This window comes from Leucopleurus acutus, assembly GCF_964270905.1.
Source record: "Leucopleurus acutus genome assembly, chromosome: 3".
Classification (NCBI taxonomy): domain Eukaryota; kingdom Metazoa; phylum Chordata; class Mammalia; order Artiodactyla; family Delphinidae; genus Leucopleurus; species Leucopleurus acutus.
The window spans coordinates 78487853-78513613 of record NC_139145.1 but is presented as its reverse complement, the minus strand read 5'-3'; the positions used below and the strand labels follow the sequence as shown (position 1 = coordinate 78513613).

The 25761-nt window shown below is 35.2% G+C and overlaps 1 protein-coding gene across 1 annotated transcript in view; it reads right to left on the bottom strand.

Annotated features, from left to right (window-relative positions):
* Positions 1-513: 513 nt before the first annotated feature.
* Positions 514-25761, bottom strand: part of DTWD2 (DTW domain containing 2) — an 88329-nt gene continuing 63081 nt past the window's right edge. Inside the window, exons 5-6 of the mRNA XM_082835904.1 lie at positions 6457-6585; positions 514-1135 (exon numbers count right to left, since the gene is read on the bottom strand). Of these exons, the coding sequence (XP_082692030.1) occupies positions 965-1135; positions 6457-6585 (300 nt within the window). The 3' untranslated portion in view covers positions 514-964. The remainder of the gene's footprint in view (positions 1136-6456; positions 6586-25761) is intronic.

Below are 25761 nucleotides of genomic sequence, written 5' to 3'. Positions count from 1 at the left end.
AAATGTGGAATCTGAAAAAAAAAAAAAAAGCTTATAGACAGACAAGCTCTAAGATAAAGAAAATAGACTGGTGTTTACCAGAAGCAGGGGTGGAGGTGAGGGTGGGAGTGAAATGGGTGAAGAGGGTCAAAAGGGCCGTTTTTAAACAAGTCAGTCATGGGAATGTAATATACAGCATGGTGACTATAGTTAGTAATACTGTATTGTATATTTTAAAGTTGCTAAGAGAGTATATCTTAAAACTTCTCATCACAAGAAAAAAATTTGTTCTAATTATGTAAGATGACAGATTTTAACTAGACTTATTGTAGTGATCATTTTGCAACGTATACAAATACCAAATCATTATGTTGTACATCTGAAAATAATGTTAGACAGTGAATATACTTTTTCTAATTAAACTTTAACTTTAAAAATATGGGCAATTAATCGCACACTTAAATCACATTGGCTGAATTCAATTTTGGTCCCTAAAGAGTACTTATTTATGAAATAAATAAATTCAACCTAGATTACTTGATTATTATTTTCTTTTGTTACTTATTTCAAACTATAATGTTCATGTGCAAGATTTTCCTCTATTATAGGTCTACACCTAATTATCTATAAATACTAACAGAAACAATACTGAACCAGTCAGCCACATCAATTTCCTTCCATTCCCTTTTATTAATAAGTACTTCTAACCCAGCTCAACAACTAATCACATTTCAAATTACTGACTTGAAAAAATGTATTAGAGGCACATTTTAAAAACAAATACAGTACGAAATCTTGCTTTTCACTGAATCACTGAATTTTGTTTGTTTGTTTTTTGGCTATTTGGATTACTTTCTTCTTCTGGGTAAGTTTAGTATGTAACTCTCATTCTTTAGACAAAAACCCACAGTCTTAAAATGTATAAAAAGTTAACTCATTATTGTCAGCTGAAGACAACAAAACTAGCACCATAAGAACAACTGTACTAAATTTTAATGCTGTTCATTAATAGTTCCATTTTCCTGAGTTTGCGTTTGTTCTTTGGCATCGGCTTAGGATATAATCCATTTTTCAGAAGGTGTTCCTTGCTGAGGCGAATTTGAGCACCATGCTGAAGCTGGAAAGAGCATAAAGCTTGAAGAGGGCGAAGCAAAGTCTGTTAAGATAAAAAAAAAAGATACTAAAAAAAAGTGTGACAAATCATGATATTCTATCTAAATTTTTTCTTTAGAAACAGGATTATTTTATTATTAGCTTTTAACTATGAAAAGCAATAGGCAATCAAATATATGATAACTTCTAAATAAATAATTCATTTAAATTCATACCTTACATACCACTAAGGAATTCCAGTAAGACGCAAATACTAATTTTCCATATAGGTGATAAAGTCTAAATTTAGTTTTATACTTTAATATATTCAAACACTACAAAAATTGTTGCCATTATAATAACTAATCTGTAACAGCAGACTAAAAGAGACATTTAGGTACAAATTAGTTAATTCAGTTCAATCACAGACTAACACAAGCTTCCCTCTACTTGCTAACAAACGGATGATGGCAGCAATGGGTAAGTTTACTAATTCTCTCACACTACTCCATGGCCCACATACAAGTTAGATAACCAGGTGTGGGTGCATTCGAAATAACTGTAACTGTATACATACCTGTCTGAACTCAAATACCTATAGGGCCAGACATATAACATAAACATGTGACCTAGGTGGACCTATAAGGTAACAGAGAATGGTGGAGGTTGTCAAACAACTGAGCATATGTCCTTCTTAAAGTTATTCAAATTCAAAAATTAGGAAAAAAAAAAACCAAAACATTAAGCTAGTGTTTTAAACATATTTGAGTCAGAGTCTTTCCCTGGGCCTGAGTTCCCTGATCTAACACTTTTAAATAACACACTTGATGGTGCAGATTGTTTAAAAAGAAAATAAAAGGAACAAAGATAGATTTAACTACAAAAATTTCACAATGTCTATGTGAAAATATATTCCCCCACATATACAACAAAAGTGGCAGCAAAGGGCTTAACAGCTTTAATTTACAATGAACTCTTATAAATATGTGGCAGTCACTGGTAGTTGCTCTCCATATCCATTCTTTTCTTCCTTATTAAAAAAAAATCTAAAATTTTATTCAAGGTGGCAATGTGTCCAGCTAGTAATACTACATTGACTAATGACAGTTTATCCAACAAGATGTAAGTGGAAGGCCTTGGGTTGGGACAGACCTGGCAGGCATAGGCTTTTGCCTTTTCTTCTTGCCTGGAACGTGATTGCCACATGTGGGATGACCACTATGTGACTACAGGACAATAAACATGAAGATTAAAGCCAAATACATACAGTGATGGACAGAAAGACAGAAGAAATCTGGGTCTCTGATGTCCTCTTCAGCTGCATCCCCAGCCATAGAACACTAACTTCAGCATTTCTTAATACAGGAGAAAAATAAACTCATATATGGCTCAACCACTGCAGTAAGGGCTCTGTTACATGCAACTAAATGTAACTCCTAACTGAGACACACCAGTAAGAAAAAGACAAACGTCTTGGAAAAGCTCTGCCTGACATTATTGTAGAGAGTCTCTTAGGTATGTCTCATAATTTCTTTTTGTATCTTCAATTCTTCAAACAAGAGAAGAAATATAGAAATGACTATAATTACTTTACAGAGTCAACATAAGGAAGTGATTGAATCCTGAAACATCATACCTAGGAAACATACCTTGGACCATATACAGACTGAGACAATTGCTATTTTATGACATTTATTAGATTCTTCATAGATAGAAGAGTATTAATACTCCTCTGATTAAGGGCCTCCAACTTTTACTTCCCGAAGATAAGATTCTATCAATTTTCTGAGTAACTAAGACAATGAATTTTGGAGATAGATCTGTGATAGTCACTAGGGCTGTTCACAAATACATCAGTCCTCTTTCATGATACATGATCACACTGCATTTTCTAGCCCCTCTGAAGTTAGGCATGGCCATATAACTTGACTTGGTTAATGAAATGTGAGCACAAATACTGTGTGTCACCTCTGGGCAGATGTTTTAATAGTGGTGTATGATTCCCCACCTCTCTTTATTCCTTCCTTAATAAAAGTAGAGTGATGTGTCTAGATGGTGCATCCATCAGCCTGGATCCCTAAGTGACTATAATTAGCAGCGGTCCCCCTGGCAATCCCACTGTACAGACAGTGTGTTATGCCATTCTGATTTGGGGGTTTTGATGCAATCACTTACTAGCTATGTGTTCCCAGATAAGTTAACCTCTCTTCGCCTCGTTTTCTTCATCTGTAAAGTGAGGAATATTATGTCCATCTTATAAGGTTATGATTATGGTACACTCACATGATACATTTAAAATGCTTAGCATATAACTTGGTTGATAATAAATGATAATGTTTCTCTTTACATTCATAACATTATATTTGGGGCAATGTGAAACTATATGAGAGGTTTCCTGGTTCAGAAGAACAAAGAAAATCCTCTACTTAAAAAATTAGTTTCTAAAAGTTTATTTGGGGGAAAATCAGTGTTCTGTAAATCCTCTGTCTATAGATGCAACGTGACAGTTTCAAAAGACCGTTATTAACAACTACTGGTGATGAGTAGAGCTAAGACATTTAGGTTACAGCACAAAGCTTTGCCACGTCTAGTTACAAAAGTTCATAAGGCTTCCAAGGTATGAGTAACCCTGGTACATATTATAATGGCAAAATGAAAATCACCAACTTTCAGTTCAATTTTTCTGTCAATCTATAGACAAGAATCAGAGGCAAGGAAAGGCAAAAAGGTGAACTCTTCTTGAGAGCCCGGTGTCAGGCAATTAACATACATTATCCCATTCGATTCTCATAACAATATTATGAGGTAACTATTTTTTGTATATTGCAGATAAGAAAACAAAACCAAAGAGATTACATGAATTGTCTTTTGGCAAAAACTGCTGATGATAAGTGATAAAGTTTTAACTCAAACTTGCTTCAAAACTCATATCATGCTATCTCCAAGTGACTGAAAACTGCTCAAGAATAAAGGAAGAGAAAGAATCAACAGACTAAGAAGGCCATTCTATGCCAAGTTCTTTATTTTGAGGAGCCCTACCTCTACAGAATGAAGCCAGCTGAAAAATTACTACTCTCCCCATCATCTTAAGGTTTTATTAGGATGCCCCTAATAAAAGGTTATTGGGGGGAAAAGGCATGTTATAGCTTTCCTCCCCAGGAAGGAAAGAAAACACCTATTTCAGAGCAGATGTTCAGAAGAATGTACTAATTTTTTTATTGTAGCTATATTTAAACAAGCTGGACTTGGTGTTCCCCCACTAAGAAAGCTAATTGTTTGCCAGATGTAATAATAAGCAACTTGGGATGTTTCATATGCTTTTTTTCTGCTCATGTTCCTGCGACCATCTTATCAGCACCTCCCAAATCACATGTCTGATTATCAAACATCCTTCTTCTACTCCTGGTCACTATAGTATAACCACTCCTGGTGACCAAAGCAAAAAGAATGAGAACTCCAGGACCCCACTTTTGCTTTGGGATTTTATGTTCAACTTGATCCACAGAAAAAAATAAAAGCTCCAAAAGCTGAAGAGATGATAGATCCTTATACCCTTCTGTCTCTTAAACTCTGCCTGTTGTAAGATATTATACTAAAAACATAAGACAGGTTTCCTGCTGTGACAGTACATTAATTAATATCAGAATAATATATCTAATAAAGCTGGAAAGGGGGGAGCAGTAGCAGCATTTGTAGTAGCAGTAGTAGTACAAACCCTATGCCAAACCCTAGCCCTATTATACTATAACTACTACTACTAAAACACCACCGTTACCAACATTAAAGCTTCTGTTTAGGAATGCAGTAAAGATCCAATTCCAATTGTGGGAATAATAAATATAAATCCATAGAAGATTCTTTTTATAAACCAAAAAAAGAAGAGGAACGAAATTTTAAATTTATAGCCAAAGACCATTATATTTTTCCCTCAAGATTTAAACTTTTAATGAGGCCTATGTCTGATGTTGGCTGATCCTAGGATTTTACATCAACAAAAAGGAAAATACAGAGACTGTACAGAAAGCAAGCTTAAACAACAGCCTTGGGTTCCATCTTTCCTTTAAGACACCTAAAAATAATGTTGTTTTCTGCTGAAGAACATACACAGATGATGGTTAATAAACAAAACAGAGAGAAAAGTATAGGGGTATATTAAGTTTTATATTGATGGAAGGTACATGGGAGTAGGTGATAAAGTCAGAGGGGAGAAAAAAGAGTCTGAGAACACTCCCTGGTCATTTGGAGGAAGGATTTAGGATCCCTCACGCATTTTTTCCCTCAAAAGAGAGAAAGAGAAATTGCCTAGACCCAAAACTAAGTCTACTCACACAGATACACACAAAAATAGCCTACTCATGAAAGCCTACTTCTTTCAAAAGAAGAAAGTCTCCAACTCTGAAACATACCATGGCTTAGGGTAGGGGAGAGAAAAAGGGCAATTCAATGCTTCTTCTGGCATTCTTTAACTCCCCTTGCTTTGGAGGTCTTTTTTTCTTTTTCTTGGTAACTAATCCACTTACCCAGTTACTCTGACCTAAGCTTTTATCCATTATTGGAATTTCCCTCATGGCTAAGGCACACTTTTATAATAGAAACCATGGTGTATAATGAGAAAGACAGAAAGAAGGCAGGAAAGAGCATACTTTGTGCGTGTGTGTGTGTGTGTGTGTGTGTGTGTGTGTGTGTGTTAGAGGAGGGAGTTATAAAACTCCATTTAGTTTGCTATTTTTTTCTCTTGTCATAAATGGAAAGTTTCTTACATGTTCTAAAAGGTTGAGATGTTGGTGAGCTCACTGAAACATTATTATTTACTAATGATTATGAATTATATATGAAATCATCAGGCTTCCATGGAAATTAAATAAAATGTTGATTGCAGGTTATAACCTTTTCATATTCTGTAAGCTTTTTTCTCAAGAAAAATTATATCTTTTTATACCCTAAGCAAGGTTAATAAGATAAACAGGAAGTTGGTATATCTCCTTGAATAAAAGCACCAATGGAAAAAATCTTGCTGTAAAATGTTCTTTTAAATAAAAAGTCTAGTACAAGAGAACACGAAAGACTAAAACAGAAATACAGACTACTGAAAGACATATCTAGCCCAAAAAAACTATATTTAATGTTATGCTACTTAAAAACGATTTAGCATATTACAAATGCTGTTTGCACAGCTTAGAATGAATATTTAAATAATGCAATCTGGAACGTTAAACTAACAGAGAAACACCAGAGGGGAAAGGAAGGTTATAAAAGTGCACAAATTTCTATCACAGATACAGTCTACTTGTCACTTAAGTTACAAATTTAACAAGTTATGCATTTTAAATTTTCTAGACAAAAAACTCCTACTTTCAAAAACTATGTAACTTTCCAAAGACATACCTCTTGTATGTAATTATTTTTCTCCAAGATAGAAAGAGCAACAGCTGCACACTCCAGTGTAGAAAGGCACCTATTAGTTGGTTGCGCCCGAATTACATACTGACTAGAAATGCTGGTTTTTAATTGCACCTGAAATCAAAAACAGAATAGAATGTAATTTTTCTTTTAAGTTTAAAACTATAAGGTCTGTTTTTTATTTTATTTTATTTTATTTTTGCAGTACGGGGGCCTCTCACTGTTGTGACCTCTCCCGTTGCGGAGCACAGGCTCCGGACGCGCAGGCTCAGCGGCCATGGCTCACGGGCCCAGCTGCTCCGCGGCATGTGGGATCCTCCTGGACCAGGGCACGAACCCATGTCCCCTCCATCGGCAGGCGGACTCTCAACCACTGTGCCACCAGGGAAGCCCTTAAGATCTGTATTTTAAATACTAATTACTCTAATTTCCTTCCAAAATTGCCAGTTTATAAATATTAAATGTATCAATATCTTCTATACATAATATCCTTTTATTATTGTTTTGTTAAATAGAAGCAAGAGGATAGTTATACATCTGACAAAGAAAATGTATTCAAAATATATACAAATTCCTACAAATCAAAAATAAAAAGACTAATAACCCCCTCCCAGTGGGCAAAAAGAGTGAACAGACACTGCACAAAAGAAGATATACAAGTAGCAAATAGGTACATGTAAAAGGGCTCAACATGATTTAATGTAAATTAAAATCACAATGAGGGGCTTCCCTGGTGGCGCAGTGGTTGAGAATCCACCTGCCAATGCAGGGGACATGGGTTCGAGCCCTGGTCTGGGAAGATCCCACATGCCACGGAGCAACTAAGCCCGTGCGCCACAACTACTGAGCCTGCGCTCTAGAGTCCGTGAGCCACAGCTACTGAAGCCCGTGCACCTAGAGCCCATGCTCTGCAACAAGAGAAGCCACCGCAATGAGAAGCCCTCACACCGCAATGAAGAGTAGCCCCTGCTCACCGCAACTAGAGAAAGCCCGTGTGCAGCAACGAAGACCCAACACAATAAAAAATAAATAAATTAAAATAAAATAAAATAAAATCATAAGGAGATAACATTTCACTCACTAGAACAGTTAACATCAAAAAGACTAACACCACCAAATGAGGATAGAGTAAATGAAACTCTCATACATTGAAGTGGAAGTGAAAATGGTTTAATCACTTTGGAGAACTGACGATTGGGATATTTTATTTTCTGGTTTATTCCTCCATTATTTCTTAAACTGATAAGCATTATGTCTGTGTGGGTGTAAATCTATATAAACACACAGAGATACACACACATACCAACACACATACACACACACACACATATATATATCCTCTTTTTAGATAAAAGAAGCATACTACAGATACTTTTCTCCATCGAGATAATATTTTAGCTGAGATAGAGTCAGACATGAGAAAGGCAATAGAAAACTGAATGTCAGCATTTTGGCCCTTTGATTCCGACTTTAATTAAATGAAACTCAAGTAACCTTACACTCATAAAGCCCACACTCTGACCAAAATCACATTTAAGGATATGTGATGGGAAATATGGTTTTTCCACTCTGATTGCTTTTTGTTCAAAAAATTATCCTCTACAACTTGTTTCCTTTCCTTCCTCAAAAAGAGATGAGGGGAGAAGGGGGAGGGAGAGAGAGAGGGAAACAAAGTGGGCATCATAAAAGATTCACTATAGAATGTATTGCCCTATATATGATTTTGGAATATATTATTTAAAGCATATTTGACTAATTATATTTTAGATATCATATTTAAATTACTCTGCATTTCTACCAATGGACAAGATGAAAAATAGATGCAGGGAGAGAAAGAGATGGAAGAAAACGGTTGAGAAACATGTATAATGATAAAAGAAAGCCTATGTTTAAATACTGTAAGAATAATTCATGATGTTGATTAATTGTAATTACTAAAAGCTTTGATATTTCATCAGGTCAACTAGTAGAACAGAGTACAGACAACTACTGCTTTCAATACTTAATTCCAAGTCATCACTGGAGGAATTTATAACAAGCATCTGATTAAAACAAAACCTTTGGAAAACATGCAAAATTCACAGTGGATTTTGTTTATTGGAATTAATTTGATTTTTAAAAGAAATTTGTTATTTCGGGAGGGTGTTTTATTTCTTACTGTGGCTCACATGGCTGTATGAAAACAGAATTTGAAATATATCATTTGTTAAAAGACTTCAAAATATGCTTCACAAATCATCTCTCTGGGAGTTACCTAGTAACTGGATATATTAAAAGAGTATATATAACTAAGATCTGTCATATTATTAGGATACCTGTTATTAAAGCATGCTAATGTGATCTCACGGCACCTCCTTTTACGCTTACGTGCTATATCACCTTCATCACACACTTAATTCAGTGAGTAAATGAGCAAGACTAAAAAGAAACCCTGTTGATCCATCTTCTTGAGAAGTCACAAGCATCATAATTTTTCAGAAACTGCCTCATCTTCATGAATAAGTGTTCAAGAAAATCCAAGGCAAAATTAACTATTATAAGAAATGAAAAAAATTAACATATGATGAAAGTATGGTATGTAGAAAGAGGAACTACTGAAAGACCAATATTATTATATCAAAGTTGACAATAATTAATCACTTAATTTCAGTCATTTAGTTTCTCAGTTTCTGCTCACTTGATAAAAATCAGATAGCTGGACCTGATGGTATTAAAACCTATTTTTTAGTGATCAATCCCAAGATCATATAATGTATATGTAATTTTAATGCTACATTAATTATATATCATTACCATTTCCAATTTTTGGAAGCCATGCTGATGCAAAGAATGCTTCAATAATTTTGATCTTCTTGGAAGTTGGTTCTCCATGGGTAGAAGTTGTCTGAGTGCTCTTAATGTGACTTCTTTAGGAACAGGAGTATCATTGGTTGGTTCAGAATTCTACTGGTATAGGTTGTAAGCCTATAATATAACTCCCATTTTAGAAAGAGCCAACTCATCCAAATTTGACTTCTAGACTGAGCTTCAGAACTTTTCCACTGATTCTCTGGATTGGCTAAAATTTGAATTCCTTAAAATTCTTTTGTTGTTAATGCCTTCCTTTATTTTCTTCCATTAAATATATATTTAATATATAAATATACCAGATAACAGTTTGACAGCTATGATCACTGTTCAGATGCTTTTTAAAAGGGTTTTTCCAAATGTCTCCTTCCTAGATAGACCTTTAGCTATTTTTGTGATTTGTGTCATTAATAGTGTGGAAGTCATAGCATGTTCAGTGGTTTAGTAATGACCTTTAGGACTCAAAAAAATATCCAAAGGATTAACATGCCATGGCTTATGTTTGCATAACATATGTCTTTAAAATAATTTACTATAATATAGTTAATTCTTTTGTCAAGAAAAATAAACTAAAAAAGACCTCAAAATTAAAATTTTAATCATCTCCACACACACACACACCCAACAAATGCTGTATTTTTATAATCTGATGGTGATTACGTGTTATCTGTTCTCAGGCTCTTTTAAGACAAGTTTCATTATTACATAAAACTATTGTGCTCCTCACTTAATTATTAACAGTCACAAGACATTCTAATCAGTTGATCAGCTTCCTTAAAGTTTTCTAGGAAAATCAATCTATTTTGCAGGCTTTCTGAAACAACCCTAGTCTAGAACAAGCTAAAAAAATTCTTTTTACTAACATTCTGAATTCCTTACCAGTGGAAGACACACATAAAAACCCTCCTTTCTGAAGCACCCTTTTTTCTATGATCTTTCACAAACGAGAATCAGTATCTGAGCTTATGAGCTGCCCTTTGAAGGAGTGGTACTAAATCTTTTCTTCTAGCCCCAATCCCTCAATCCACTTCATTCCTTTAATTTCCTCAGTTTAGTTCAAAACTATGATCTAATAGTGATAAGAGTCCAGCTTTGGCATCAGACAGTTGCCAGTTTGAACAGAGACTTAACCACTTATATGCAAAGTCTCATGCACTTGGACAGTAAGTGCTATTCTAGAAAATGTACATATATTGTCTCATTTAATTCTTGCAAAGAACCTATGAAGTACTATTATCTCCATTTTACAGATGAGGAAACCAAAGTACAGAGAGGTGAAGTAACTTACCCAACGTTCCAAAATCAATCATGGTAAAGCAGATAAATGAATTTATAGTCTTCTTTGAGAGCTTGAGCTCTTCATAACTAGGCTAATAATTAAATGGATGAATTCTTAAGCAAATCCCAACATATTAAACAAATAAAACAAAGCTATTCTGCTGGAAAGCAAGGCTGAGGGACTCCTGAATAATTTTAGGGGTCTTATGAACAGAGTGTAAAAAAAAAATGATAAAGGGGGAGGAGTCTTCTCAAGAATGAAAGTTTCTCACACATATCAATATCTATGTCTTGCTCCCATCTTCCCACACTGTGAAGCCTGTAAAGTTTTTATAGAAAGTTAAGATTCCAGGATTAATGTTGAAACTCAGAAAATTTGATAAAAATAAGGTTAAAGGGGGCATTAGTTATAGATAAAATGATAATATTGTGCTACTTCCAAAACACATTATTGTTTAAATTTTTTTTTCTGAGTTGACCTGAGAAACTTCATTTCATAACAGTTTCTATGGTAAAGCACAATTCCAAAATTACCAAAGAACTTGTAGAACGAACACATTGGGTTTAAAATTTAGTACTTTCTTACACATTAAAATGATAATTAAAGTTACACATTGCTTTTCCAACACACAAAAACTTTGATGTTAAAAATGCAAACATACAATTCAGAAGCCTAAAAATTATGCACTTACAAATTTCAAATTTAAGCAAATCTAAATAATGATACAAAATTAAAATTCTGTTGAGTGACATATTTAATCAAATATCTTGACTAGTGTTTTTTCCTACTAATAAAAATATTTAATCTACCACATAACTCCAAGTAGTGCATATCTGAAGTCACTGAGAACTATGGGTATGGAAATATCTAGAGAAGGAAAGTAAAAACACATAGATTCATGAGATCACAGAATTGGAAGTTATCTTTATAAGTCAAATAGTAATCTCCACGTTCCCAGGCATAATTATTCTTTTAAAAAGTTTAGAATGACAGAATTAAAGTTTAAAATAATATTGAAATATAATAATTTCTCTTAAATAAAAAAAGTTTTATCTGAGTTTTTAAGCTTCCTCTTTAAAAAAAAAAGAATAGAGGCATGAAAACAAAAATTCCTTAAGATTATTGGCTACCACCCCTGGTGGCGCAGTGGTTAAGAATCTGCCTGCCAATGCAGAGGACACGGGTTCGAGCCCTGGTCCGGGAAGATCCCACATGCCACGGAGCAACTAAATCCATGTGCCACAACTACTGAGCCTGTGCTCTGGAGCCCGTGAACCACAACTACTGAGCCCACGTGCCACAACTACTGAAGCCCACGCACCTAGAGCCTGTGCTGCACAACAAGAGAAGCCACTGCAATGAGAAGCCCGCGCACCGCAACAGAGTAGCCCCCACTCGCTGCAACTAGAGAAAGACCGCACGCAGCAACGAAGACCCAACGCAGCCAAAAAAGTTTAAAAAACAAAAAAACATCATTGCCTACAATAACTTCAGAGTGATTTCAGTAAATTAACAAAACATTACACCATTAAACAAGCCAGAAAGAAGAATGTGACTATAGATTACACGTCTTGGCATTACTTTCTGCTGCTATTTTCCTCAGCAATACTTAATGGAGACGAGTCTCTGTTGAATAATACTATAGAAACTAACTTTTGTGATATCTCCTGAAATTGAAATTGTCCAAACTAAGCATGTCTACATGTATGCATTTATTCATACTGGGCTTACACCAATTTATATCCTTTATTAGGAAACTTAGAACAGAAACTGACTTAGGATATTAGAAATTGATTTACTAGTCTCACCTAAGTAATAACCAATTTTATAATGTCTTGCTAGTGAAACATTTTCTCACCAAAGATAAATTTCATTTAACAATTATCATTTCTACTCATTTCAAAAGCTGTCATGGCTTTATAAACAGCTATTGGAAAATAAATCATAAATTAGCCTAGGTGTGAAATAAAGCACACATTAAACAATTACTTCATAAGTTCAATTTGTCACATAAAATTTTTATTTTAAAATTTACTGAGTTAAATTGTACACTCTTTTACTTTATTAACAACACTTTTCTATAACCTTGAATTAAAATAATGTGCATGAATTGGGAGACAGAAAAGCACAGTAACTAAAAGCATAAGAAAGGAAATTATTAACTCTACAAAGTAGTAGTACGACCTCAAACAAGATTTAAACTCTCAGAGCCTAAAACATTAACAACCTTAAAGAATGATTGTGCTCAGGCTTCCCTGGGGGCGCAGTGGTTGAGTGTTCGCCTGCCGATGCAGGGGGCGCGGGTTCGTGCCCCGGTCAGGGAGGATCCCACATGCCGCAGAGCGGCTGGGCTCGTGAGTCATGGCCGCTGAGCCTGCACGTCCAGAGCCTGTGCTACGCAACGGGAGAGGCCACAACAGTGAGAGGCCCGCAAAAAAAAAAGAATGATTGTGCTTTAAGATGCTAATATATGTGAAGTGCTCAGCAATGCCTGCCATACAGTAAGCAGGCAATACAGGCAAAGATGTTGATGAGGGTGGTACTGATGCTACTGATGTTAACCAGGATAGTGCTAGTGATGATTTACAGTGCTTTCTTCACAATCTAATGAATAAGTGTGAAGCAACTCAGCTTTATCGCAATAAAGCCAGATGAGTAGCCTGACCAACAGTGTGGGATAAGATAAAACTTAGAGCTAGAAGAATGTCAAATTTTACAGGATGGAAGAAGAAAAGCTATTGAACAGGTAGAGAAAAAGCAGTCTTAGAAGCAGGAGAAAAAACCAGAAAGGAGTTTCACTGAATAACAGAGAACAAGTTACATTGCCAGATAAATAAAATATTCCTAACGGTAAAATCCTGAAAAAGGCAGAAATATTTTCATTAAAGATATAATTTATATACAAGGAAAATATTCATATTTTACTCTTTTGCCCTTTAAGTACATGATCTAAGCATCATTAAAATGTGCAATAATTCCCAAAGTACTGAATCTTGTATCTAAATCTTTGATATTTCTTTAAAACATTCCCAAACAACACTATGTAAAAAAAGAGACAGACCAAGAATTTATAATGATTTTTGAAAATACTTTTAAAATGAAATTTTTTCATTTCTTGAATAACCTTGCATGACTCTTTTATCTGCCTAATATTTTCAATATATTTTCTCATCTTCTTCTACCTCTGCACATGTGTAACTTATCTGTAATGTTTAATTGATTTTATGACAGTAAAACTGGCAGACGGACATAAAAAAGAATTGGCTAACAATAGGGTGCTATGTTCCTTTGAAGAATACAGAGTACAGAATACTTAAATGATAAGAAATTATGAGTTGCAGAATATCACAATTTTTTTAACTGAAGTATAATTAACTTACAATGTTAAATAGTTTCAGGTGTACAACATAGTGATTTGATATTTTTATACCTTTTATTACCTTTGATCATTTTACACCAAAATGATCACCAGGATAAGGATAGTTAACATCTGTCACCATACAAAGTTATTACAATATTATTGACAATATTCCCTATGTTGTACATTATATCTCCATAACTTTGTTATTTCATAGCTGGAAGTTTGTACCTCTTAATCTTCTTCACTTATTTTGCCCATCCCTTTACCCACCTCCCCTCTGGCAATCACCAGTTAGTTCTCTGTATCTATGAGTCTGTTTCTATTTTGTTATGTTTGTTTTGTTTTTTAGATTCACACAGGGGAATTCCCTGGCGGTCCAGTGGTTAGGACTCAGCACTTTCACTGCCATGGCCCAGGTTCAATCCCTGCTTGGGGAACTAAGATCCCGCTAGCCACACAGAGTGGCCGAAAAAAAAAAAATAAAAAAGTGATATCACACAGTACTGGTCTTTCTCTGTCTTATTTCACTTAGCATAATACCCTCTAGGTCCAGCCATTTTATCACAAATGGCAAGATTTTGTTCTTTTTATGGTTAAGTAATATTCCATTGTGTATATATACCACATATTCTTTAGCCATTCATCTTTTCACAGACAATTAGGTTGCTTCCATATCTTGGCTATTGTAAATAATGTTACAATGAACACTGGTATGCATATATCTTCTTTAATTAGTGCTTTTGTTATTTTCAGTTAAATACCCAGAAGTGAAACTGCTGAGCCATACGGCAGTTCCATTTTTTAATTTTTTGTTTTCCATAGCATCCGTACCAATGTACATTCCTATCAACACTGTACCAGGGTTCCCTTTTCTCCACATGCTTGCCAACGCTTTTTATTACTTGTCTTCTTGATAACAGCCACTCTGAAAGGTGTGAGGTAATCATTTCATTTTGGTTTGGATTGCATTTCCCTGATGACTAGAGAAGTTGAGCATCTTTTCATGTGCCTGTTAGCTATTTGTACATCTTCTTTGAAAAAATATCTATTTATGTCTTCTGCCCATTTTTAAATTAAATTGTTTGGGTTTTTTGATATTGAGTTGTATGAGTTTTTTTAACCTATTTTGTGTATTAACCCCTTATTGAACTTGTCATTTGAAAATGTCTTCTCCCATTCAGTAAGGGGCTTTTTCATTCAGTTGATAGTTACCTTCACTATGCAAAAGGTTTTCAGTTTGATGTAGTCCCACTTGTTTACATTTGCTTTTGTTGCTCTTGCTTAAGGAGACAGATCCAAAAAAATATTGTTGAGACCTATGTCAAAGAGCATACTGCCTATGCTTTCTTTTAGGAGTTTTATGCTTTCAGGTCCTACATTTAGACTTTAATCCACTTGACTTTATTTTTTATAGATGGTGTAAGACAGTGGCTTAAGTTTCGTTCTTTTGCACATAGCTGTCCAGTTTTGCCAACATCACCTACTGAAGAGTTTGTCTTTACCGCCATTGTATATTTTTGCTCCTTTTGTCATAGATTAATTGACCATATAAGTGTGGGTTTATTTCTGGTTTGTCTATTCTGTTCCTTTGATCTATGTGTCTGTTTTTGTGCCAGCACGATATTATTTTGATTACTACAGCTTTGTAGTACAGTTTGAAATCAGAGTGCATGATGCCTCCATGTCTGTTAATTATTTTCTTAGACTATTTAATAGAGCTAGTGAAATCCAAAAAGTGAATTGGCCTTTCTTAAATAAATCCATTCAAACACAATTTGGACAACATAAAGTACCCTGCATAATAGCCATTAATGATATAATATATTCCCCTCAGAAATATAACATAATTCTGTCAACTTTGTAGCATGAAGAATATGTGCATAAATGTCAGATACTGAATTTGACAAGTGAATTAGTTTTTAGTGACACAAATAAGGCTGAAAAATTACCACCCAAAAAAAGGGATGAAAGACTGATAACTGCAATGAAGAGTAAAAATAATATGGGAAAAGAACACAAGGTAAAGAATTCTTTAAAAATTACAGGGATTTCTTTTCTATTCAATAGGAAAAGATCTGATTTCAAATTAAAACTTAATTTCCCCAAAGCTTATAATTCACTTTTCAAATGACTTAAAGGAAAATTCTATTAGATGGTTAATCAAAACACTGGCATGGGCTCTTCGGTGGGGCTAATGGTGGATTCTGGGAGGGCTCATGCCAAGGAGTACTTTGCAGAACTTCTGCTACCAGTGTCCTAGTCTCCACGGTGAGCCACAGCCACCGCCCACCTCCAGAAGAGACCCTCCAACGCTAGCAGCCGAGTGGCTGACAGGGTCTTCGTGCACTGGACGGGTGTCAGGCCTGAGCCTCTGAGGTGGGAGAGCGGAGTTCGGGACATTGGTCAACCAGAGACCTCTGGGGCCGATGTAATATCAAACAGCGAAAGCTCTCCCAGAGATCTCCATCTCAATGCTAAGACCAGCTCCACTCAACAACCAGCAAGCTACAGTGCTGGACACCCTATGCAAACAACTAGCAAGAGAGGAACACAACCCCACCGATTAGCAGAGAGGCTGCCTAAAATCATTATGAGGTGACAGACACCCCAAAACACACCACCAGATGTGGACCTGCCCATCAGAAAGAGAAGATCCAGCCTCATCCGCCAGAACACAGGCACCACTCCTCTCTACCAGGAAGCCTACACAACCCACTGAACCAACCTTACCCATTGGAGGCAGACACCAAAAACAACGGGAACTATGAACTTGCAGTCTGCATAAAGGAGACCCAAACACAGTAAGTTAAGCAAAGTGAGAAGACAGGGAAACACACAGCAGATGAAAGAGCAAGGTAAAAATGCACCAGACCAAACAAATGAAGAGGAAATAGGCAGTCGATCTGAAAAATAATTCAGAATAATGACAGTAAAAATGATCCAAAATCTTCGACATACAACGGAGAAATGCTTAAAAACCATCTAGAAGAACTAAAGGGGAAAAAAACAATGATGAACAGCACAATAAATGAAATTTAAAATTCTCTAGAAGGAATCAGTAGCAGAATAACTGAGGCAGAAGAATGGATAAGTGACCTGGAAGATAAAATAGTGGAAACAAATACTGCAGAGCAGAATAAAGAAGAAAGGATGAAAAGAATTGAGGACAGTCTCAGAGACCTCTGGGACAACATCAAACGCACCAACATTTGAACTATAAAGGTCCCAGAAGAAGAAGAGAAAGAAAAAGGGACTGATAAAATATATGAAGAGATTATAGTTGAAAACTTCCCTAATATGGGAAGAGAAAGAGTCAATCAAGACCAAGAAGCACAGAGAGTCCCATACAGGATAAATCCAAGGAGGAACACGCCAAGACACATATTAATCAAACTATCAAAAATTAAATGCAAAGAAAAAATATTAAAAGCAGCATGGGGAAAACAACAAATAACGTACAAGGGAATCCCCATAAAGTTAACAGCTGAACTTTCAGCAGAAATTCTGCAAGCCAGAAGGGAGTGGCAGGACATATTTACAGTTATGAAAGGGAAAACCTACAACCAAGATTACTCTACCCAGCAAGGATCTCATTCAGATTCGACGAAGAAATTAAAACCTTTACAGACAAGCAAAAGCTAAGAGAATTCAGCACCACCAAACCAGCTCTACAACAAATGCTAACGGAACTTCTCTAGGCAGGAAACACAAGAGAAGGAAAAGACCTACAACAACAAACCCAACACAATTAAGAAAATGGTAACAGGAACATATATATTGATAACTAACTTAAATGTAAATGGATTAAACACTACAACCAAAAGACACAGACTGGCTGAATGGATACAAAAACAAGACCCGTATATATGCTGTCTACAAGAGACCCACTTCAGACCTAGGGACACATACAGACTGAAAGTGAGGGGATGGATAAAGATATTCCATGCAAATGGAAATCAGAAGAAAGCTGGAGTAGCAATTCTCATATCAAACAAAATAGACTTTAAAATAAAAACTATTACAAGAGACAAAGAAGGACACTATATAATGATCAAGGGATCAATCTAAGAAGAAGATATAACAAGTGTAAATATTTATGCACCCAACATAGGAGCACCTCAATACATAAGGTAAATGCTAACAGCCATAAAAGGGGAAATCAACAGTAACACAATCATAGTAGGGGACTTTAACACCCCACTTTCATCCAATGGACAGATCATCGAAAATGAAAATAAGGAAACACAAGCTTTAAATGATACATTAAACAAGATGGACTTAATTGATATTTATAGGACATGCCATCTAAAAACAACAGAATACACTTTCTTCTCAAGTGCTCATGGAACATTCTCCAGGACAGATCATATCTTGGGTCACAAATCAAGCCTTGGTAAACTTAAGAAAACTGAAACTGTATCAAGTTTCTTTTCCAACCACAACACTATGAGACTAGATATCAATTACAGGAAAAAATGTATAAACAATACAAACACATGGAGGCTAAACAATACATGTCTAAATAGCCAAGAGAACACTGAAGAAATCAAAGAGGAAATCAAAAAGTACCTAGAAACAAATGACAAGGAAAACACGGTGACCCGAAACCTATGGGATGCAGCAAAAGCAGATCTAAGAGGGAAGTTTATAGAAACACAATCCTACCTCAAGAAACAAGAAACATGTCAAATAAACAACCCTTATATCTAAAGCAATTAGAGAATGAAGAACAAAAAAAACCCAAAGTTAGCAGAAGGGGAGAAATCATAAAGATCAGATCAGAAATAAATGAAAAAGAAATGAAGGAAATGACTGCTTATTGAAGCAAAGATCAATAAAACTAAAAGCTGGTTCTTTGAGAAGATAAACAAAATCGATAAACCATTAGCCAGACTCATCAAGAAGAAAAGGGAGAAGACTCAAACCAATAGAATTAGAAATGAAAAAGGAGAAGTAACAAGTGACACTGCAGAAATAGAATCATGAGAGATTATTAGAAGCAACTATATGCCAATAAAATGAACAACCTGGAAGAAATGGACAATTTCTTAGAAAAGCACAAGCTTCTGAGACTGAACCAAGAAAAAATAGAAAATATAAACAGACCAATCACAAGCAGAGAAATTGAAACTGTGATTTAAAGTCTTCCAACAAACAAAAGCCCAGGAACACATGGCTTCACAGGAGAATTCTATCCAACATTTAGAGAAGAGCTAACACCCATCCTTCTCAAACTCTTCCAAAGTATAGCAGAGGGAGGAACACTCCCAAACTCATTCTATGAGGCTATCATCACCCTGATACCAAAACCAAAGATGCCACAAAGAAAGAAAACTACAGGCCAATATCACTGATAAACATAGAATCAAAAATCCTCAACAAAATACAAGCAAACAGAATCCAACAGCACATTAAAAGGATCATACACCATGATAAAGTGGGGTTTATCCCAGGAATAAAAGGATTCTTCAATATACGCAAATCTATCAATGTGGTACACCCAATTAAACTGAAGGGTAAAAACCATATGATAATCTCAATAAATGCAGGAAAAGCTTTTGAGAAAACTCAACACCCATTTATGATAAAAACCCTCCCAAAAGTAGGCATAGAGGGAACTTACTTCAATATAATAAAGGCCATATATGGCAAACCCCCAGTCAACATCATCCTCAATGTTGAAAAACTGAAACCATTTTCACTAAGATCAGGAACAAGACAAGGTTGCCCACTCTCACCACGATTATTCAACATAGTTTTGGAAGTGTTAGCCACAGCAGTCAGAGACAAAAAAGAAATAATGGAATCCAAATAGGAAAACAAGCAAAGCTGTCACTGTTTGCATATGACATGATACTATATAGAGAGAATCCTAAAGATGCTACCAGAAAACTACCAGAGCTAATCAATGAATTTGGTAAAGTAGCAGGATACAAAATTAATGCACAGAAATCTCTGGCATTCCTGTACACTAATGATGAAAAAGCTGAAAGAGAAATTTAGGAAACACTCCCATTTACCATTGCCAATGAAAAGAATAAAATACCTAGGAATAAACCTACCTAAGGAGACAAAAGACCTGTATGCAGAAAACTATTAAGACGCTGATGAAAGAAATTAAAGATGATACAAACAGATGGAGAGATATACCATGTTCTTAGATTAGAAGAATCAACACTGTGAAAATGACTCTACTACCCAAAGCAATCTACAGATTCAACGCAATCCCTATCAAACTACCAATAGCATTTTTCACAGAACTAGAACAAAAAATTTCACAATTTGTATGGAAACACAAAAGACCCCAAAGTGCCAAAGCAATCTTGAGAAAGAAAAATGGAGCTGGAGGAATCAGGATCCCTGACTTCAGAGTATACTACAAAGCTACAGTAATCAAGACAGTATGTGGCACAAAAACAGAAATACAGATCAATGGAACAGGATAGAAAGCCCAGGTGTAAACCCATGCACGTATGGTCACCTTATTTTTGACAAAGGAGGCAAGAATATACAATGGAGAAGAGACAGCCTCTTCAATAAGTGGTGCTGGGAAAACTAGACAGCTACATGTAAAAGAATGAAATTAGAACATTCCATAACACCATACAGAAAAATAAACTCAAAATGGATTAAAGACCTAAATGTAAGGCCAGACACTATCAAACTCTTAGAGGAAGACATAGGCAGAACGCTCTATGACATAAATAACAGCAAGATACTTTTTGACCCACCTCCTAGAGATACAGAAATAAAAACAAAAGTAAACAAATGGGACCTAATGAAACTTAAAAGTTTGCACAGCAAAGGAAACCATAAACAAGACGAAAAGACAACCTCAGAATGGGAGAAAATATTTGCAAATGAAGCAACTGACAAAGGATTAATCTCCAAAATATACAAGCAGCTCATGCAGCTCATATCAGAAAAACAAAAAACCCAATCCAAAAAAGGGCAGAAGACCTAAATAGACATTTCTCCAAGAAGATATACAAATTGCCAACAAACACATGAAAGGATGCTCAACATCACTAATCATTAGAGAAATGCAAATCCAAACTACAATGAGGTATCACCTCACACCAGTCAGAATGGCCATTATCAAAAATCTACAAACAATAAATGCTGATGAGGGTGTGGAGAAAAGGGAACCCTCTTGCACTTTGGTGTAAAGTGATACAGCCACTATGGAGAACAGTATGGAGGTTACTTAAAAAACTAAAAGTAGAACTACCATATGACCCAGCAATCCCACTACTGGGCATATACCCTGAGAAAACCATAATTCAAAAAGAGTCATGTACCAAAATGTTCATTGCAGCTCTATTTACAATAGCCCGGAGATGGAAACAACCTAAGTGTCCATCATTGGATGAATGGATAAAGAAGATGTGGCACATATATACAATGGAATATTACTCAGCCATAAAAAGAAAAGAAATTGAGCTATTTGTAATGAGGTGGATAGATCTAATGTCTGTCATACAGAATGACGTAAGTCAGAAAGAGAAAGACAAATACTGTATGCTAACACATATATATGGAATCTAAAAAATAGGTTCTGAAGAACCTAGAGGCAGGACAGGAATAAAGAGGCAGATGTAGAGAATGGACTTGAGGACACGGGGAGGGGGAAGGGTAAGCTGGAACAAAGTGAGAGAGTGGCATGGACATATATACACTACCAAATGTAAAACAGATAGCTAGTGGGAAGCAGCCACGTGGCACAGGGAGATCAGCTCGGTGCTTTGTGGTCACCTAGAGGGGTGGGATAGGGAGGGTGGGAGGGAAACGCAAGAGGGAGGAGAAATGGGGATATATGTATATGTATAGCTGATTCACTTTGTTATATAGCAGAAACTAACACACCATTGTAAAGCAATTATACTCCAATAAAGATGTATAAAAAAAAAATTCAGGGGTTCCCTGGTGGCGCGGTGGTTGGTAGTCTGCCTGCCGATGCAGGGGACACGGATTCGTGCCCCGGTCCGGGAAGTTCCCATGTGCCGCGGAGCGGCTGGGCCCGTGAGCCATGGATGCCGAGCCTGCATGTCCGGAGCCTGTGCTCCGCAACGGGAGAGGCCACAACAATGAGAGTCCCGCGTACCGCAAAAATAAATAAATAAATAAATAAATTCAATACCTCTGTACATTTTTAAAAGTTTAAAAATAAATAAATAAAAGACAGATCATCCTCATAAATAAATAAATAAACAGATAAAACATTGGCATGTTAATTCCACGCTTCTTATGGAAAGCATTAATTACAATAAAAGTATCACTATGATGATATACAATATTTAACAAATTGTGGTTTACTGTTATGTTGCTTTTCACCATCTGCTTAATGAAAGGTTCTGTACTTTAGCTTACTATTATTTTATTAAGATTCCCATCAATTCCTTAATCCATATAAAAGCTATTTGCGTGTATTTAATTTATTGGCAATATTTACAGCCTAATTCCATCTATCTGTATTAATTAGTTCTTTTTCTACTAGACAAGGTTAACAGTCTCAGCCAGAGACACAAACACATAAGTCTTTGTAACTATCAGCATGACTTTTATTTTTTAATAACATTCTTTCCAACAACAGTACTCAATTCCAAGTCAATATCCTTTCTAGACTGAATCTCTGCAAATGCCTATCTGGACATCTTGCTTCCACTTCAATCTTCTTAGAAATCCTTCTATATGTATCAGCCAAGTGAATTTCTAAAAAACAAACTGATCACATTATTACTCATATTAATATCCTTAGCTTGCCACTAGGCAAAATCCTTACCATGGTCTATAAACTATCCATTTCATGAAGAACACTATTTCCCCACCTCCCTCACTACATAGCCAGACTAAGTATAAAAAAGTATTTACCTTTTCTTTGCCTGGCTAACTATTACTATCCTTCAGTTCTCAAATGCTAAAGAGGTCTTCATGAATTCCCAACTTCAATCAAATTGCCGTTTTAAAGCACCCCCTATATGCCATTCACAGAATTTAATTTGTAATTATATACTGACCTAAGTGGCTATTTCCACACAAAGTAAGCTCCACTAAGGCATGGATTATTTTACTTACAACTTACTGTATTCTAGTGTCAATAACAGTGCCCCATAGTGGCTGGTATTCAATAAATACTGGTTGAATGAATGAACGCTGATGATAATCATTAGAAGAGAAAAAAACTATAGCTATGAATTCAAACCCAGCAGTTAAATACTTAAATTTATGGTTTTTTGATAACTTTGCTGGGCAAGGAGACGTGGAAATGAGAGGTGGAGAAAGGATTTGTATAAAGACATTAGGGTTCTCTGTCTGAATTTAAACTTATGAAGTTGAAGGAATTCCCTGGGTGGTCCAGTGGTTAGGACTTGGTGCTTTCACTGCCAGGGCCTGCGTTCGATCCCTGGTCGAGGAACTAAAAACCCGCAAGCTGCATAGCATAGGCCAAAAAAATAAATAAGTAAAATAAACTTACAAAGTTGATAAACAACTGCTTTAGTCAATTATTAAATTTTATATAGAAAAGGTGGAAATGGGAAACAAATATTATTAGTCATAATTTATCTCTTTTGAGGGACTTCAGTAAGTTGTGTTTTAATTTTTTGTTTTTTAGGTAAGACGTGGATTTATTTAGAAATACACATTCCATAGGCAGAATGCAGACCATCTCAAAAGGCAAGAGTGGCCCCAGGGCATGGGGTCACCTTGGAAAGTGAGAGCGGCCAAGGGAGAAACACCCTCCACAGAGTTCGGGCCATCTCAGAAGGTGAGAGGCCTAGTAAGTTTATTAAGCAGGGAGAGCCCACTGACATCACACAAATCCTTTAAGAACTAGAAATTTAGCCAGTTGTTCATATTACAGGAAAAGAAATGCAATTCCTTTTAAGCTGAGAAATTTGTAAAAAAAATTGGACTTTGTGAAGCAAATATGAACTGTTTAATGAAAAAATATATATATGTATATATATAAGGTACATATCAAATCCTCTTGTAGGAATTTTAAAGGGATTACCTTCTTTTATTCTATGCAATTCTAACATTGTTTTCTATAATGCAAAATCTGAAAACTTTACATCTAAATATTTTCAGCAATTTCTTTTGAGATACTGGAAAAATTCAACCAGAGCAAAACTCAGCATGTTATTGAAATCTACATCAAGAACATAAATAAGTTATCTTTTCCAAACACTATGCTTTAATTCAAAGTGACATTTTTAGAGCACCTATTTGGAGAAAAAATTCTAAAGGGAATAAATGTCATGCAATTTTTTAAATTATAAAATCATATAAGGAAAGTAAGTCACAAAAACCTTTTCTATAATTATATTTGTCTAATCACATATATATGTACATAAACACATGCATAATTATTCTACCATAAAAATGGAGACACCAAAAGCTTCTAAATTGTCAACTCAAGAATATGTATAAACTTGATACCATGGGAAGCCAGTGTTTCATGGTCAATTACATTATATCATTCATATGTTTCTAAGACATTTAACATTCTGTATAAAGTTAGAATTTTTTAAAAGATTTTCAAATAATCACAGAGACTCACTTTTAGTAACCACATCATTTCTATTTTCTTCCCTTAAAATAAAAATATTTATAATCTTTTGCCCCAACTTCTCATAATAACATATTTACATTTAGTTACAGGTGTTAAAAGAAATTATAAAGAGATGAAGTACCATGCAGAGGATATTTGTTGAAAAACTTAAAAAATAAACTTTTATTTATAATGAATGGTTTTGGAATTGTTTAATAGTATTGCATACAAGTGGATACTTAAGTACTGTATCTGTAACAATGTAACATATATTAGTGGTCTTCTGACCACTCAAACATCAGCTTTAGTTTTAAATTTAGATATACTTTATATCAGTGCAGAAAACACTGACCCAAATTTGGACTTATTAAAATTCTGGTGAAAGATAAATATGCTTATCTGAAAGTCTCAAGTGAGAGTAAATGCTGGGCTTGGTGATTTTCAAAAACAAATATCCTTAGTATTAAGTCCAACATGACAGCTTTGTAGACTAGCATATAACTCAAGGTTAACATCTCATTAGCAAAATGAAAAAACTTTGAATTTGTGCTTTTACTTTCAATAGTCATCTATGTCTTTTCTAGATATTAAAATTTCATGTCAATTATAAAAGACCTATAAGATTTAGAAATGCATAATATAAAAAGTGAGAGTACCCTGTAATGTCACCACCAAGAAAAAATGACTACCATACAGTATTATTTCTTCTAACACCTTAGTTTTTAATACATAATTATAAAATTTTTAATATCTACAAAAGAAAATATGCAATATTTGAGTCATGAAGAATGACTAAAACTGGCATCCCTGAATCTTTTAGTAACTATTTAAGAAATACAATAGAAATAACCAAAATGAATCCTGAAATATAATGTTGTTAAAAAGACAACTTTATGGTTATTGCTTTTCATACTATGTTTAAGGAATATTAGACACCAAAGTCATCTAAAAAGAAAAGTGACAATGGTACCTGCAGACACACAGGGTTGGGTATGGGCCTGTTCCCACCAGCCAGACTAGAAAATCTCATGATTCATAGGTTATTGAGCAGAGTACACAGAAAGGTCTTTCCTCTCTAGTGGGGAATACGCAGCCCTAGACTGAGCACTTGAAAAGTGCTCATACAATTATACTCGCTTGCTTCCTTTTACACATCTGCCATCATCATGAGAGTATGACTGGGATAACCTACAGGAGAATGAGAAGTGGAAGAGCTTAATCATGTCGGTGACCATCCAAGAGCCAGTCTAC